Source organism: Accipiter gentilis, chromosome 33 (assembly GCF_929443795.1).
Source record: "Accipiter gentilis chromosome 33, bAccGen1.1, whole genome shotgun sequence".
Classification (NCBI taxonomy): domain Eukaryota; kingdom Metazoa; phylum Chordata; class Aves; order Accipitriformes; family Accipitridae; genus Astur; species Astur gentilis.
The window spans coordinates 18927175-18940922 of NC_064912.1; the positions used below are offsets into that span (position 1 = coordinate 18927175).

General features: G+C 50.3%; 2 protein-coding genes across 11 annotated transcripts; one reads left to right on the top strand and one right to left on the bottom strand.

Annotated features, from left to right (window-relative positions):
- Positions 1-69: 69 nt before the first annotated feature.
- On the bottom strand, positions 70-11740 carry LOC126034017 (hydroxyacylglutathione hydrolase, mitochondrial). Of its 10 annotated transcripts, none has more exons than XM_049791200.1 (11): positions 11629-11704; positions 11062-11103; positions 9266-9296; positions 7581-7762; positions 7038-7102; positions 6044-6161; positions 4851-4959; positions 3797-3900; positions 3221-3322; positions 2671-2750; positions 70-2143 (listed from the first exon to the last, which is right to left on the bottom strand). In XM_049791200.1, the coding sequence occupies exons 4-11, from the start codon at positions 7683-7685 to the stop codon at positions 2044-2046; spliced, it is 783 nt and encodes a 260-aa protein (XP_049647157.1). In that variant the 5' UTR covers positions 7686-7762; positions 9266-9296; positions 11062-11103; positions 11629-11704; the 3' UTR covers positions 70-2043. The 10 variants fall into 10 exon arrangements, with proteins under 10 accessions (XP_049647157.1, XP_049647158.1, XP_049647162.1 ...); XM_049791201.1 differs by lacking the exon at positions 11629-11704 and adding an exon at positions 11513-11597; XM_049791205.1 differs by lacking the exon at positions 11062-11103 and having other exon boundaries at positions 11629-11715.
- A 106-nt stretch (positions 11741-11846) lies between these two features.
- On the top strand, positions 11847-13162 carry FAHD1 (fumarylacetoacetate hydrolase domain containing 1). Its single transcript, XM_049791209.1, has one exon. The coding sequence runs from the start codon at positions 11949-11951 to the stop codon at positions 12618-12620; it is 672 nt and encodes a 223-aa protein (XP_049647166.1). The 5' UTR covers positions 11847-11948; the 3' UTR covers positions 12621-13162.
- Positions 13163-13748: the final 586 nt, after the last annotated feature.

Here is a 13748-nt window from a genome sequence, read left to right on the forward strand (position 1 = left end):
AAAACCAAAAATAAAAATAAAAATTGTGAGATAAAGAAACCCCCTTCTTCCAGAGCGCCCCGCCAATGCTCAGTTTACAGCTGTTATTTATTTGCTCATTTGTCAAACAGCCATCAGTACAGTCATGCTCCCTTGTAGCAGCACAGCATTCAAGTTAAGGAAGGCGGTAAAGTTTTAGGTACCACTTTTTTTTCTGAACTACATAAAATTTACCTTTTTAAAGCAAATAAAGAAATGGTGCTATACCAAATCCCGCTCATACACTGCCATTCAGCGTGTTGGTTGGAACAGCAGACCACAGTTACAGCGGTGACACCCCTGTGGTTATGGACTCCATCGTGGCATTACCAACATGCACTGGGGAGAGGGGGAGAAACCGGAACCAAAATCGTTTGAATCTTTCCTTAGTTTCAGCTGCAAAACATTTGTATGAAAATCTCTTGTACTTGAGCAGATCTACAGTACGCAGCTGAGACCAAGAAACAAGGAGGGAAACATAATTAGGAGAAAGATGCATTAAAGACACAGATGCCGAGCCCGCAAGGCTGGGTCCTACCACCCTTCACTCCATCTCTTTTGTTTAAAGACCAAGCTGGAGGATGGGAAGTGCAGGAGGGGGGTGACCCACTCACGGAAAATCTGGACTTATTTTCCCCCAAAGTTTATCCCATTCATCCACTTCGACACACTATTCCTGTGTCAGAAAAACAGCCCAAGAGGAAGTTCCCTCCCTGCAGTTTTCAAGCTGGCTGCCATCAGGGGTCATACAGCACTAGTCCAAGAACCGAGATGGTCTTTAAGCCCCACGGACCAGCCAAGGAAAAGAAACATGCCAGGCTAATTGGGGTTTCTCCGGGGGTCTGAGATCCAAGCCCTGTTTAAATCTGGCAATATGTGGACACCCTCACCATTTGTAACACCACCCCTGTGGCTTTTCTAGCAGAGTGGCTGGACCAGGCAGGGGCTGCAGGGCGGGTGATCGACCCCAGCAGCATACAGCACCCGCTGTAAGTCAGGCCCATAAGCTGGAGTCTCCCAGGCCCAGCACGGCTACGGCCGGTGCTCACCAGAACAGTCGCTCTCTTGCTGGGGATCAGCACCTGGCTACTAAGTGCTCCTTTGCCACGTTACTCACAGCAAGGTACAAAGCCGCTGTTCTGGCTATCGGCAGCAAGGCATCTGTTGGAGGATCTGTTAGACACGCGGTTAGTCACTAGGTAAGTTCTTCTCAGGATTTTGAACCAGCAGACAAATCCCTTCTTCGTTTGTGTGGTACTAATACAAGTTAACATACAGCTCACACTTAAGAGCAGTAAGCAGGTACATGCAAACAGGCTTAAGTTAAGAGAGAAAGGGTATAAGCAACAGTGCAATCTCTAAGCCAGCATGCTGCCTGGAAAAGTTACTGCAGTCCATGACAGGGAAGGTCAGAGAGAAGAGAAAAGCCGGACAGTCCCCGTGTACCATTCCCAGGGCCAGACCACCCTGCGTATTTCACAAACTAAGCCCTGAACTGGCAGTGGCAGAGCAGGTCTGTCCCTGAGAACTGGTTTTAGTGGAGCCAGAACAGACAGACTCAGAAGTTGTTGTTTAAGTAGCAGCATGGACAAAAAGTTCAAATCTTCAGCTGGCAATGTAGTTACTGCATTTTGTCTCTGTTTTGAATGAAGATCTCAGGCCCCAGTCCCACTGTCTGCATTCATGTCAGGCTCCTACAAAAGTGACAAGAGCCTTTTCCTAGACCTCAAGGTTTGACCCTTCCCCACCCCAGGCTCTGAGCCACGTACCGACACTTGTAAAATGATCTGCATGTGACATGTGACAGTTTGAGAGCCAGCAATAGAAGGATAAATATTCTTCATCATAATATAAATATGCTGTAGAACATCTCAGCAAGGACAAAGTGCTTTTTTTTTCCTTAATTAAAACAAAATAAAAACCTAAATATGACTGACTCAACCACAACAGAAGGTTCAACTCCTAAAACATCTGAATAGTCTAAATTACACTTAAACTGACATTAAAGTGATCCAGGCAGAGTGCTCAATCCTTCGGGACTCGGAAGTTATCCTTCTCTTTTCTGATGGCCCCCATTGTTCGGATGGGGTCGGTCTCCCCAGCGTGCTGCTGAACCGTCTTCTCCCTGCCAGGAGGGAACACCAGGGACAGCAAATGCAAAGACTGAAAGATAAAAATCTTATATATGAAGTCACTACTATCATGTTTCGCCTGCATCAAGGGGAAATGTTATACTTGAAGATCAAAGACTCAGGGCTTTGGCACGGGCTTATCACCTCCCTTGGTTTAAACGCTCATTGGCAAGAGGAAATTGCAAACACTCTTACTCCTTGAACAGCATCTTTTGCTGCGCCTGTCTGCCAAAATCTGCTTGATGAAGGAACGTAATTATACAATGAAGCTTGTTCTGTCCCCTGAGTCAGGGACTTCAGCACTGGCAAAGATGCTCACCACAACCCTTCAAGTTTCACTGCGGCAAGCTTCTGCTAGGACAACAAGTATATTTTAAGAAGAGTCTTGAAGGCCTCAGAACAGGAATATGCGAGGCAGGAGAGCAATCCCCACTTACAGCTCTTTCTTTGGAGACCTCCTCCTTCCCACATCCCCCCTCCAAACACAAGGATCACTCCCACACCCACATCTCCTCCATACCTCACTCGCATGAAGGGGTTGTACGTAAACTCTTCTGCAATGGTGGAAGGTATGGTTGGCTCACCACTGTCATACTTTGCCTGTAACAAGGGAGAGATTTCTGCTTCATGAGGAATGTTTTGGTGAACAAGAAACATCCTATATATGAACCATGCAGGCTTAGTGCTGCACATAACTGCCTGAGCTCTCCTCAGGCCAGGCCCTTCCCAGGGCCATGCACACAGCCGGACAGACAAGCAGTGAGGCACACACAGGGAGACTTGGGACAGAGCTGACCCTCCCAGACAGACGCGGACATCAGCCTGTAATTATACCAAGAAGCTTCCAGGGAGGGTCACATCTCCACCAGGCAGCAAACCGTCTTCTCCACACACAAACCGTGCTCCCCAACACGTCGCTCCCCTGGACACACAACATATTGCAGCTTCTGACTCTTAACTCCCTTCCCTCAGCCTCTTTCTCCCCAACGCTGTCTTCTCTCCTCTACCTCCTCAGAAAGGCTCTGCCTCCATGACAGCATCAAGTCTAGCCAAAGGATGAACCAGCTTACCTTGGCCCAAGCAAGCTTTTCCTGGATAGCGACATTATTGGGTTCAACGTGTCGAGCAAACTTGAGATTGTTGATTGTGTATTCGTGACCGCAGTAAACTTTCTAGGAAGACAAAGGAAGAGTGACACCGGGTAACTCTGAAGGTACAAAGGTAGAGTGTCAGGTACCATCATCGATGTTATGGTACAGCAAGAACAACAGAGTCAGCCCTCCAGGACACACAACACTCTCCGCCGGAGACATGCACAGGAGCAGTGCCAGGAGTTATCAGCCAGTACTATCTGCCAATTTAATGGCAAGCCTGATGAAAGAGCCCAGGCATCCCAGCTCACTAGCCTTTAATAAGCAGCCCCTACTCTTTTCCCACAAAGCACAAACATATTTGGGGCAGGTATTTCCTTCCCAGACGACTCCAGCTATTCAGCATCAAAGACAATTCCTGATGTAAGCATTCATTCCTTCAACACATGAGAAATTCTCTCTTTGCACAACAGTATTATTAGGAAGATAGTTTCTTTGATGTCTGTAGTAGTTTCTGGCTGGTTAACTTACTAGCACAAAAGGAGAGGCTCATACCGTTTTGGGGTCCAAGCTGCCCAAAATCTCAATCAGCGCTCTGTACATTTCCTCCGGGGTTCCCTCGAAGAATTTCCCACAACCAGCCACAAAGAGCGTGTCACCTGCAAGGGAGGCGTGACATGGCATCAGGACCAGACAAGTCTCCTCACACCAAAGCGTGAGCACACGGTCCCCGAGGGCTCAGTCCTGCCATTGCTGTCCTGGCTGCAGCTCAGCAGAAGGCACAGAGAGCGCCAGGCTACAATGCTGCCCCATACGGGCTCAGTGCTACATAAACCCACACGGCAAACGCAACTTCTAATTGCAGGAAACCCCACAGCCTCACCAGGCAAACCATGCCAGCACTTCCCTACCTGTGGGCAGTCTGCTGTCCCCTCTTGTACTTTCTAGAGTGGACAAGGAACACTTGTTCTCTTTGCTATGAAGTTCAACAAAGATGAGTTCCCTCTGCGTTTTCTCCCCAGTACTCCCTAAAATCTTGCTTAAGCCGTTATTTCTTCCATGCAGCAGCTGGTGAAAGCTCTGGAGAATGCCAATCAGGAGAGGGATGACATGGCAGTCTGGGGAGACTGGGCGCAGTCTCAGGGAAGGGGGAACCCTACTCTCCAAAACAGGATCCAGAACCTGGCTACCAGAGATGGAGCACCAGCCCTCTCTTACTCCCTTATTTTCTCTTCTCTCAGTTTTATTACACACATGAGTACAGATATATGGAAAAGCAACAGGTTTTGGTATCAGACACAGTTTGGCCTGAGACAGCAAACCAACAGCTCTTGTTTCAAGGAAGAAAATGCTAGATGTAGGACTCCTCCAGGGATCGCTCTTGATGTTGCTTGCAGGGTGTCCAGCAATGGCTTACAAAGGGGTTTCACCAGCTTCATCTACAATTGCTACTTGGTAGCACTTGGTAAGGGGGCAAGATGTGGATGTTAACCAGCTGCACTGGCAGTAAGGGATGAATGCACATCCAGAGTCAGGAGCACACAGGCAGAGGGGTAGCTTATTCCTTTGCAACACAGACTGCCGGCGATGTAACCTCCCAACTCCTCACCTGTAAAAACAGCAGGTGGCTCGGAGCTATTTGGCTTAGTCACATAATAACAGATGTGTCCAGAAGTGTGACACGGCGTACAGAGGCATTTCACATTAAGAGATCCCACCTGAGAAGAAGGCAGAAGACTAGAGCTTAAGCTACTGTTTGCTAGCATTTGTATGGTTAGAAAAGAATTGCAACTATTACAATGGTCTAGTAGTCCTACAGGCAAATTCTCACACAGCTGGCCAGTAAACATCAGCTCTGCTCCTGCGAGAGTCCAGCAAGAGGGCTTTATGGCAGGGACTTGGAAGGGAGCTGTTTCCTCCTAGCAGGTGTTGTGACAAAGAGAACCACCAGATTCTTTCATTTACATGCAGAGTGACTCAGCGTCTGGTTGGCAGCAAGAGCAAACAGATCCAGAGCAACGCAAAATCCTAAACAAAGTTAATCAAGTGTAAAAAGCTCCAAACAAAAATGAAGCTGAAGGGAAGAAAGTGGATGACACTCATAAGTGAACAAATTCATGAGGCCAAGGGGATGTTTCTCCCACAGCCCTGATTTGCACACCTTCCCATGTATTTCTGTTCTCCCTTCTTTGCTGCTGTCCCCCCCCAAAGGTGCACCACAGGACTAGCAGTGATATTCATACCAGTCTGCACATTTCACAGCAGTTTATGTCATCTGCCAGTTCATCTGTAAACAAAGAGCTAGGTACCAACAAGGTTTGCTGCTTTAGCTCTAGAAAAGCAATGCAGACAGCTAGCGCTGCTGGCCCACTTTCTCTTCACCCTGTATTCCAGCCTTCGTTCAGAGAGGACCACTTGCATTTGTTCGGTGCTAACTAGGCTCTAAGCAGAGCACAAGCCCTGTCCTTCCACACGTCTGTCCTGACCACCCCAGCTAAGGTAGCTGTCAAGGAGCACACGGACACCCAGCACGCCCCAGGCAACGCAGGTGTCTGAGCCATGCCAATGTTCTCATCAATGAAGAAGTATCACCGGCCAAAACAAGACAGAGGGGTTATGGTTCACAGGGCTGGAAAAGGGTGAAAGCTGTACTTAAACTATCAACTACATCCAAGAGATGTTAAAAGGTAAAAGAGTTGTGACCAGAATATTAACTCAAGTTGGACCACACCAGTCCAGCTCTAAATCTGTGACACAAATGGGAGATGCCCCCAACCAAGTCCTGCAGCTCACTCCCTTTACCTTGAGTGATGTAAGGTGAGACACTTTCTGTGTCAGTGCTCCAACTCTGCTGTCTCCCCCATACACACGCAACCCCGCCTCCATCTTTACAAGCTTCTCATTTCCTCCAGCATGGTCCCTGGAAAGTCAGAAAAATGGTTTGGGCAGAGATGAAGACAAGTTTATCATAACTCATATTGGAATGGTAACCTCAACGTGATCATTTCTGATCAACTAGTGTCCCAGTCTCTAATACTGTCCTCATATCAAAGGATATGCCACATCAACTCAAGCGGAGACAACTTCTCCAGTAACTAGGGCAGTGAGAGGGAGGAAAAAAATCCCACATGTTTATACCTAGCTGGGAAACACCAGCCTTAGGGGCTCACGGTCAACTCTTCAGTAACTAGGGCGGGAAGAGATTGAGGTAACTGGGATATGTGTAATTCAGTGTCCCACAAGACACCATGGAGCAGGCACACAGATGTCCAAACAGCTCAGCATTCGCTTGTGGTGCTGATCCTGGCAGATCACGGTTGGCTCTCCAGCCACAGAGATGGCTCCACTATGACCCACAGGAGAGGTTACTCAGGTTCAGCACTGCAAAACTGCTAGAGCGGAACATTCATCTTTATGTCCCTGGCAGAGTTAATCTGCAACGCAGGTAATCCTCCCACAAGTGCTGACTGTGAGTAGCATGCCTTACAGGCATGTCCTAGCACTTCAGTGTGAGCGTGCTCCCTCCCACACTCCACGGCTACCTTCACACGCATTTATTCACTGGCCACCTGGAAGAAGTCAGCATTTTAAAGGTTAAAGGCGCTGACCCACAGAGCTTGCAGTCTAGACAACGCATCTGGTCATAGCAAGCCCAAGGGAACACTTCCTGAGCTCTGATCTTTCTTCTCACATCTAAGCCCCTGCTTAAAGACCAACTTGATCCAGAAAAGCAACAATTCTTGACTGCTTGTGTTTATGCAGAGGGAAGAGAGATCCCACTAGAGCAGATAGTTACCAGTGATGATGTGTGGTCAGGACGGTGGTCAGCTTCACACCGTGCTTTTTGACTGCATCCAAAACCTGCAGGCACAGGGCACAGCAAGAGCATTACAACTTACGTGAAATGACTTAACAGCACACCTGGTGCCTGGTGTAACCTGGACACAACTGCTCCAAGGCTTGAGAGCACCACACCAACAACTCTGCAGAGAGCTCATCCTTTGCCAAGTCATAGTTACAGGCCAGGACACATGGTCTCTGATCCAGCTGGCCGTGACTGAGCCCTCAGTCCCATTTCCTCTTTCCTGCACTACATCAAACTAAGGGCAAAAACCAAAATCAGGTCAATAACCCTTGAAGTCAGGGACAAGCTGCCTGAGCCCAGAAGCAGACTGCCTGTGAAGCCCTGCCCGTACCTATGCATGGCCAGTATTTCCTGCCTTTTCCCCACGCCTGAGTCAGCATATGACTAATTCTCTTGTGGATGTGGCAACCTGGAAGGATCTCCCAGACCAGCCGCAGTGAGCGCCCTGCTCACAAGGGCAGCAGACAAAATTACCTTCTGGGGCTGCACAGGATCAACTATGGCAGCCTCCTTCGTTTCCTCATCAATGAGGAGGTACATGTAGTTGTCTGTGAGGGCTGGGAGTAATTCCACCTTCATGTCGGCTTGTGTGACCGTCTTTGACTTCCTCCGCTCGTGCTCTGTGTGCAGGAAGACAGCTCGCAGCTGTGCTGGACCTGGGGACCGCAAAACAGTCAAACCTCAGGTTAGCCTAGGGAGGGGAACAAGTGAGAGAACACAGCAGGTCCCCCAGCCCATGGCCCCAGAGAAGGAAGGGTATGGACAGCCCAACATGCCTCCTTCAGAGGAAGAGGAGAGAGGCCACCACAGGACAAAGCCTTAGTGCCTGGCTATGTCACCTTGTGTCCCACAGCGCAGGATGCTCTTGGTGCCCTGCAGCTGCACCGAAGAGGGACAGGACACTTTGCTCCCAGAGATGTGCTCATGCAGGGAAAGCACTGTACCTTGATTGGAGAGAAGATTTCAAGGGGCAGGAAGGCAGAACAGAGAGGGAACAGCTGGACAAAGGTCAGCCTAGGACAGTGACTTTGCAAAAAAAGCACAAAAGGCCATGTTACAGCCAAAAGACAAAAAAGGAGGGGAAAAAAAAAGAAAAATACAGAAATACACACACTCCTACAACAGAAATATCTGGTTTGTTACTTGGGGAAATCGCATCCTGAACAGTGCATCGAGAGAAGACAGGCTCTCTGCATGGAAGGTAAGGCTCCCCACCTGGCCAGGTACCAGGCGCACACTGTGGGCAGGTTTCTTACTCGCAGGCTACCTTGATGCAACAGCAGTGCTTCCCCCTATTTGCTTTTGGTTAAATGTTTAATCAGATCCAAGAAGAAAATCTCATTTCAGATGTAAATAACCCAGGCTCCACTGTTCAACTCACAGATACGCAGTTCTTAAAGAAACAACCAAGCCCTAAGAGGGTCTGCCATAAAAAAAAGGAAAGCAAACAAAGAGGACAAGGTCTTCCATTGCTGGGGCACTGCAATTCAGGCCTGGGTCCATACATGTGCAGGGAAAGAAGCATCAGTCTCTTCAAGTCAGAAATCAGTTGTCTTAATGCCCAAGGCCATCGCATGCCACTGAACGCGACTGCGTTGGTCTGAACTGTGCTGGCTCAGCCGCTGTTTCATTTTGTACCACTGACTCTCTCCGTAATGCTCCCGACGATCAGTGCTTGGTCACCTCCACCAGTGCCAAAGGGAGGGGTCACCATGCTCCTAATCAACCTGCCCCAGTCTCCCAAAACAGGTCGGTCCTGCCCACGCCTGATAAGAGCCTGCTTTAGAGAGAAGAGGCCCCACAGACTGGCTCCAGCCAACATGGACAGCCCCCACCCTGCAGCTCCACAGACCGACGGGGCCAACAAGGCAGCAAAATCCCATTCCAAGTTCTGACTGGGGCATGCAGCTGCTGCTGCACACCCAGTGCCAGGGCAGTGGGACCTGTAAGGCCCCTCTGGTACAACTGTCCTGCCCAGAACTTTTTCCCCCGCTTCTACCTCCACCATCTCACTTGCTTATGAGGGAAGGGAGGTAAGGAGGGGAGATGGTAGTAAAATTAAACACAGTGCTGCAAAGAAAACCCCAAGGCATGACAGTGTAGGCATACACTGGGTATTTGACAGTGAAGGCATGTATTATTGAGGAAAGTATCCATACCTGCCAAGTGTTCCTCTGGAGCAGAAGAGTCCTTTCAAAAAAAGAACAAAACAAAACAAAACCCTTACTACTCCTTGATAGGGGAAAAAGAAAAAAAAAAAGTCAATTGCTCTTTAACTGCTCCCTAACATGAAGCACTTTTGGATGCTATCAGTCACAAGAGCTATATATACAGCATGTTTGTTTGCATACTAGACACTAACTGGAAGAAAAAACAAAAAAAACCAAAAGAAAACACAGCCTTAACTTCAAGTCAAAGGAATTATTCACATACTTAAAATGCTTTCTTCCTATGAACCATTTCTAACCTTGGCCATGATCCCAAAGTCTCTTTGCATGTTTAATTCACAATTCTTACAAAACAAACAAACAAGCTACACCACATAAGGAAACGTTTTCTAAAATGTAATTTAAACAAAGGAATGAGAAAACATCCACGAAGTATGAAACTCATTCTGAATTCCCATCTGCAGCTAAGCTGCACCTTTCCAGCCTGCCCACTCGGCGAGCAGACCAGAAGCGCTCTCACGCACACCCAGCGCTGCTCTTACGAGAAGGGCGTTCTCAGCCCCAGTTGAGCTCAAAGAAGTTTCCCAGGCAATAGGTAACCCCTGCCCTGGCCCAGCACTAACACAGATCGTTTCAGGATCACTGTAACGCATGCTGGTCTGCTCCAAAATTAATGCCCAATGACTTAATTTTTGCTCAGTTTTGTAACGCATCCCTCCCGACTGCATGCCTGAAGCAGAGAGGACTGGGGAGAGCAGAACACCAGCAGCCTTTGAATCACACGCTTCAGCTTTCTGGAACGGTTTGTTAGTGCAGCTTGAGTCGCCAAGTGGAAAGGGTTCGCAGATGGGAAGCGTTAACATTATCACATAAACGCATACATGCTGGAGTCTGAAGGCAAGCAGGCAGCAGCACAGTGTAAAAAAGGTTTTCTCAGAAAAGGGGTACTTCATACATTTTCTCCATAGCTTTAGCTTTACTCTTTTTATTACAGAAAAGAGTGGAAAATTCCTATTTCAAACATGGCTGTCACTCAAAAATGACTGCACGCACATAGCCAGATGAACATCCCTGCATTGCCTCATAAGAAACACTACATTCACTTTTTACATACTCTGCACGCAGATATTTTATGGATACCCAGCGAGTTTGTGGCTCCACACAATACCAAGTGAGTTGGTCCACAAACCCAGGGCAACACCCACTCCCACTCGACTTGCCCACCTGGCACACGCTGCCGGCGGCACAGCTGGCTCCAGCCAGCGCGGGCAGGGCACACACCCAACCACCGGTGGAGCAAAGCCTGCATGGAAAGTGCAGCACCCACCCTGCAACCTGGGGAACTCAGGAGCTGCTGGTTACTGGGTTTCACATACTTGTTCCCAAGATAGCATCAGGGTTTCCAAGTCTGGCAGTTAACTCCAGCGGATTCTCGCTCATTTAGGCCAGGTCTTAAAATGGGAGTGATGCAAAAGGCCTCTGGAAAGACTCCCCAGAGACGCTGTGAAACTAAAGCCCACGCTCTAGTTCAAGATGCTTTCAGAACTTAGGCCCTAAATTTAAATGCAGAGCTTAGACAGTTTTGGTTTTGGTTTTTTGTTTACATTGCCAATAAAGTCTGCCATTCACCAAATCCAGTTTAAATGCCAGCCCCAGTCCCCCAAGCCCTCCTCCCAGAGCAATTACGAGCGCTTTAGCAGCCCAAAACCACCGCAGGAGCCTCCCTGGTGGGTTATCGATGCGAAAAGCCACCGACAGAGACAGGCTCCAGCTGAGCAGATACTGACCTACTTGGGGCTGTGAGTCAGCTTAAAAACCTCGACGCACCCCTGAGCCGCGAAACGAGAAGAGAAAAACCACGATCAAACTTCCCAGCTTGCCGGGGGACCCGTGGCCAGGCGGGCTGAGCCCCAGAGCCGGCCACCCACGGCCGGGTGCCTGCAGCGTCAAGCTCCCTGCGGGTCCCGGCTGTACGGGGGCACAGCGCAGCCCCCTCCCCGGTCCCTGCTGCAAGGGGGGGGGACGGACATCGCACGTCCCCTCCGCCCCGGTACTGGCTGCAAGGAGGTCACTGCACGGACCCCGGCCCCGCTGCAAGGGGGACATCCCACCGCTCCCCACGCTCCGGCCTCTCCCCCCCCCACGCCCCGCGGCCCGGCCGCCCTGGAGGCGCTGCCCGGCCCGGCGGGTCCTACCGGGGCGCATCCCCGGGCGAACCGCACCGCCCTCCCCACGTACCGGCTCGGAGCAGGGCCCCAGCTCCCAGGGCCGCCAGGGCGGTGCCGAGGCCCCGCCAGCCCCCGCCGAGCATGGTGCGCCGCGCCCCGCCCGGTGCCCAGGCCCGGCCCGGTTACCTTTGCTCCCCGCCCTGCGGCCGGCCCGGGGGAGGCGGGCGGCAGCCGGCACTGCCCCGGCCCCGGCCCGGCGTGCGGCGGGGGCGGCGCTGCGCCCGGCCGGCCCCCTCCTTCCCTCCCCGCTGCCGCTCGGCACGCCCGGGCCGAGCGATTTGCTAACCCGGGTAGGGAGGCGGGAGGGCGGACGGCTGCCCTGGGCGATCCGCGGCGGGCAGGGAGCAGGCAGGAAGGAGAGGGCGGCGGCGGCGGCGCGGCTCCGGGCCCGGCAAGGACACGCCAAGGGCGCCCGCTGTCCCCGGAGAAGGAGACCCGCCGCGGGCATGGCCTCCTCCAAACCCCTGTCCCGCTTCTGGGAGTGGGGCAAGAACATCGTCTGCGTGGGGCGCAACTACGCCGAGCACGCCAAGGAGATGGGGAGCGTGCCACCCCGGGAGCCCATCTTCTTCCTCAAGCCTTCCTCGGCCTACGTGCGGGAAGGCTCGCCCATCCTCCGGCCCTACTACTGCAACAACCTGCACCACGAAGTGGAGCTGGGGGTGGTGATTGGGAAGAGAGCCCAGGCTGTGGCCCAGGAGGCCGCCATGGAGCACGTGGCGGGCTATGCCCTCTGCTTGGACATGACGGCCAGGGACACCCAGGAGGAGTGTAAAAAGAAGGGTCTGCCCTGGACCCTGGCCAAGGGCTTCAGTTCGTCATGCCCGGTCAGTGACTTTGTGCCTAAGGAGAAGATTCCAGACCCTCACAAGCTGAAGATATGGCTCAAGGTGAACGGAAAGCTGAGGCAGGAGGGGGAGACCTCCTCGATGATCTTCTCTATCCCTTACCTGATCAGCTACATCAGCGAAATACTCACCCTGGAAGAAGGGGACTTGATTCTGACAGGGTCTCCCAAAGGAGTTGGGTCTGTACAGGCCGACGATGAGATAGAGGCTGGGATAAGAGATGTCCTCTCCATGCGGTTTAAGGTGGTGCAGCAAACGCGTAGATCCTAACCAGGAGCCTGGCTGGGACCCTGTCTGCAAAGGAAGAGGCTCTTCTGGGAACATCTGGTGAACAAGGAGACACCCAAGCTGTCCTGTACGTTAAACACTTACACGGCCCAAGCGTCTAACGGGCTGTCATGCATCAAAGACATGTAACCCATGCGCTCAAAAGGCGTTTGACTGAAACAGCCCCGTTCCCATGGAGGCTTCAGCCTCCTCTGAGGCTGTGAACCCAGAGTCCAACCCAGCTTGGGGCAGTGGTTAATACCTTAACCGTACCTTGGAAGTGCCAATGGAGACGGTGTGCCGGACAGCTGGGGAGGGGAGCGGCACTGGCTGTCGCTGTGTGTGCTCTTCTGTTCTACTGATGTATTGCCTTAAAATAAAAGTCTAAAAATTAAACCATCAGAATGGTGATGTAGGAGCTAAGGCTCACCCATGCTATCGATATAAAATCAAAGATATATGTGTAACAGTAAATCAAGAATTACAGCATCAGAAAGAATTTCTATCCTTGGGGTATTCTACAATAAAAAAATGTTTGCTTTTTAGATTAGTTTCACGATTCCTCTGTGCGTTTTTCAAATGTACAAATTAAATGAGGGTTGCTTTCCCTCCCACTCCAAGGGGTGTAATGCAGCAGGAAGTGTGCCAGATGCTTGGCAGATCTTTTTTCCTAACCTGAGCTTTAAATATGCTTCTAAAAGTAAAATAATACAAAAGATCAATAATAAAGCCGCTTATTGGTAAAGATAACCAGTAAACTTGTCTTTACTTTTACTGATTTAAACATATTTTTAATAGAAATCTAACTGCAGCAATTGCCACTTATACGGTGCAGTGCAACAGTGAAGTTTTTAACTATTTCCAGCTGTTAAAAAGCCATGCTGCATAACTTTTCCTGTTTCCAAACTCCAACTGATCTAACACACTCTACCAGTTTGCATGACAGCGAGTTCACTTTCAATTCAAAGGAGTGACACAGTAAGTTGTAAAATATAATTAAAAAAACCCTCCCCCCACAAACATCAAAACTTGCCATTTTCAAAGGTTGCACAGAACTGACTAATTTCTAACAAAAACAGATGGATTTTTTTTTTTTTTACATACATGCAAGCACCAAAGTTAAATGCTTCC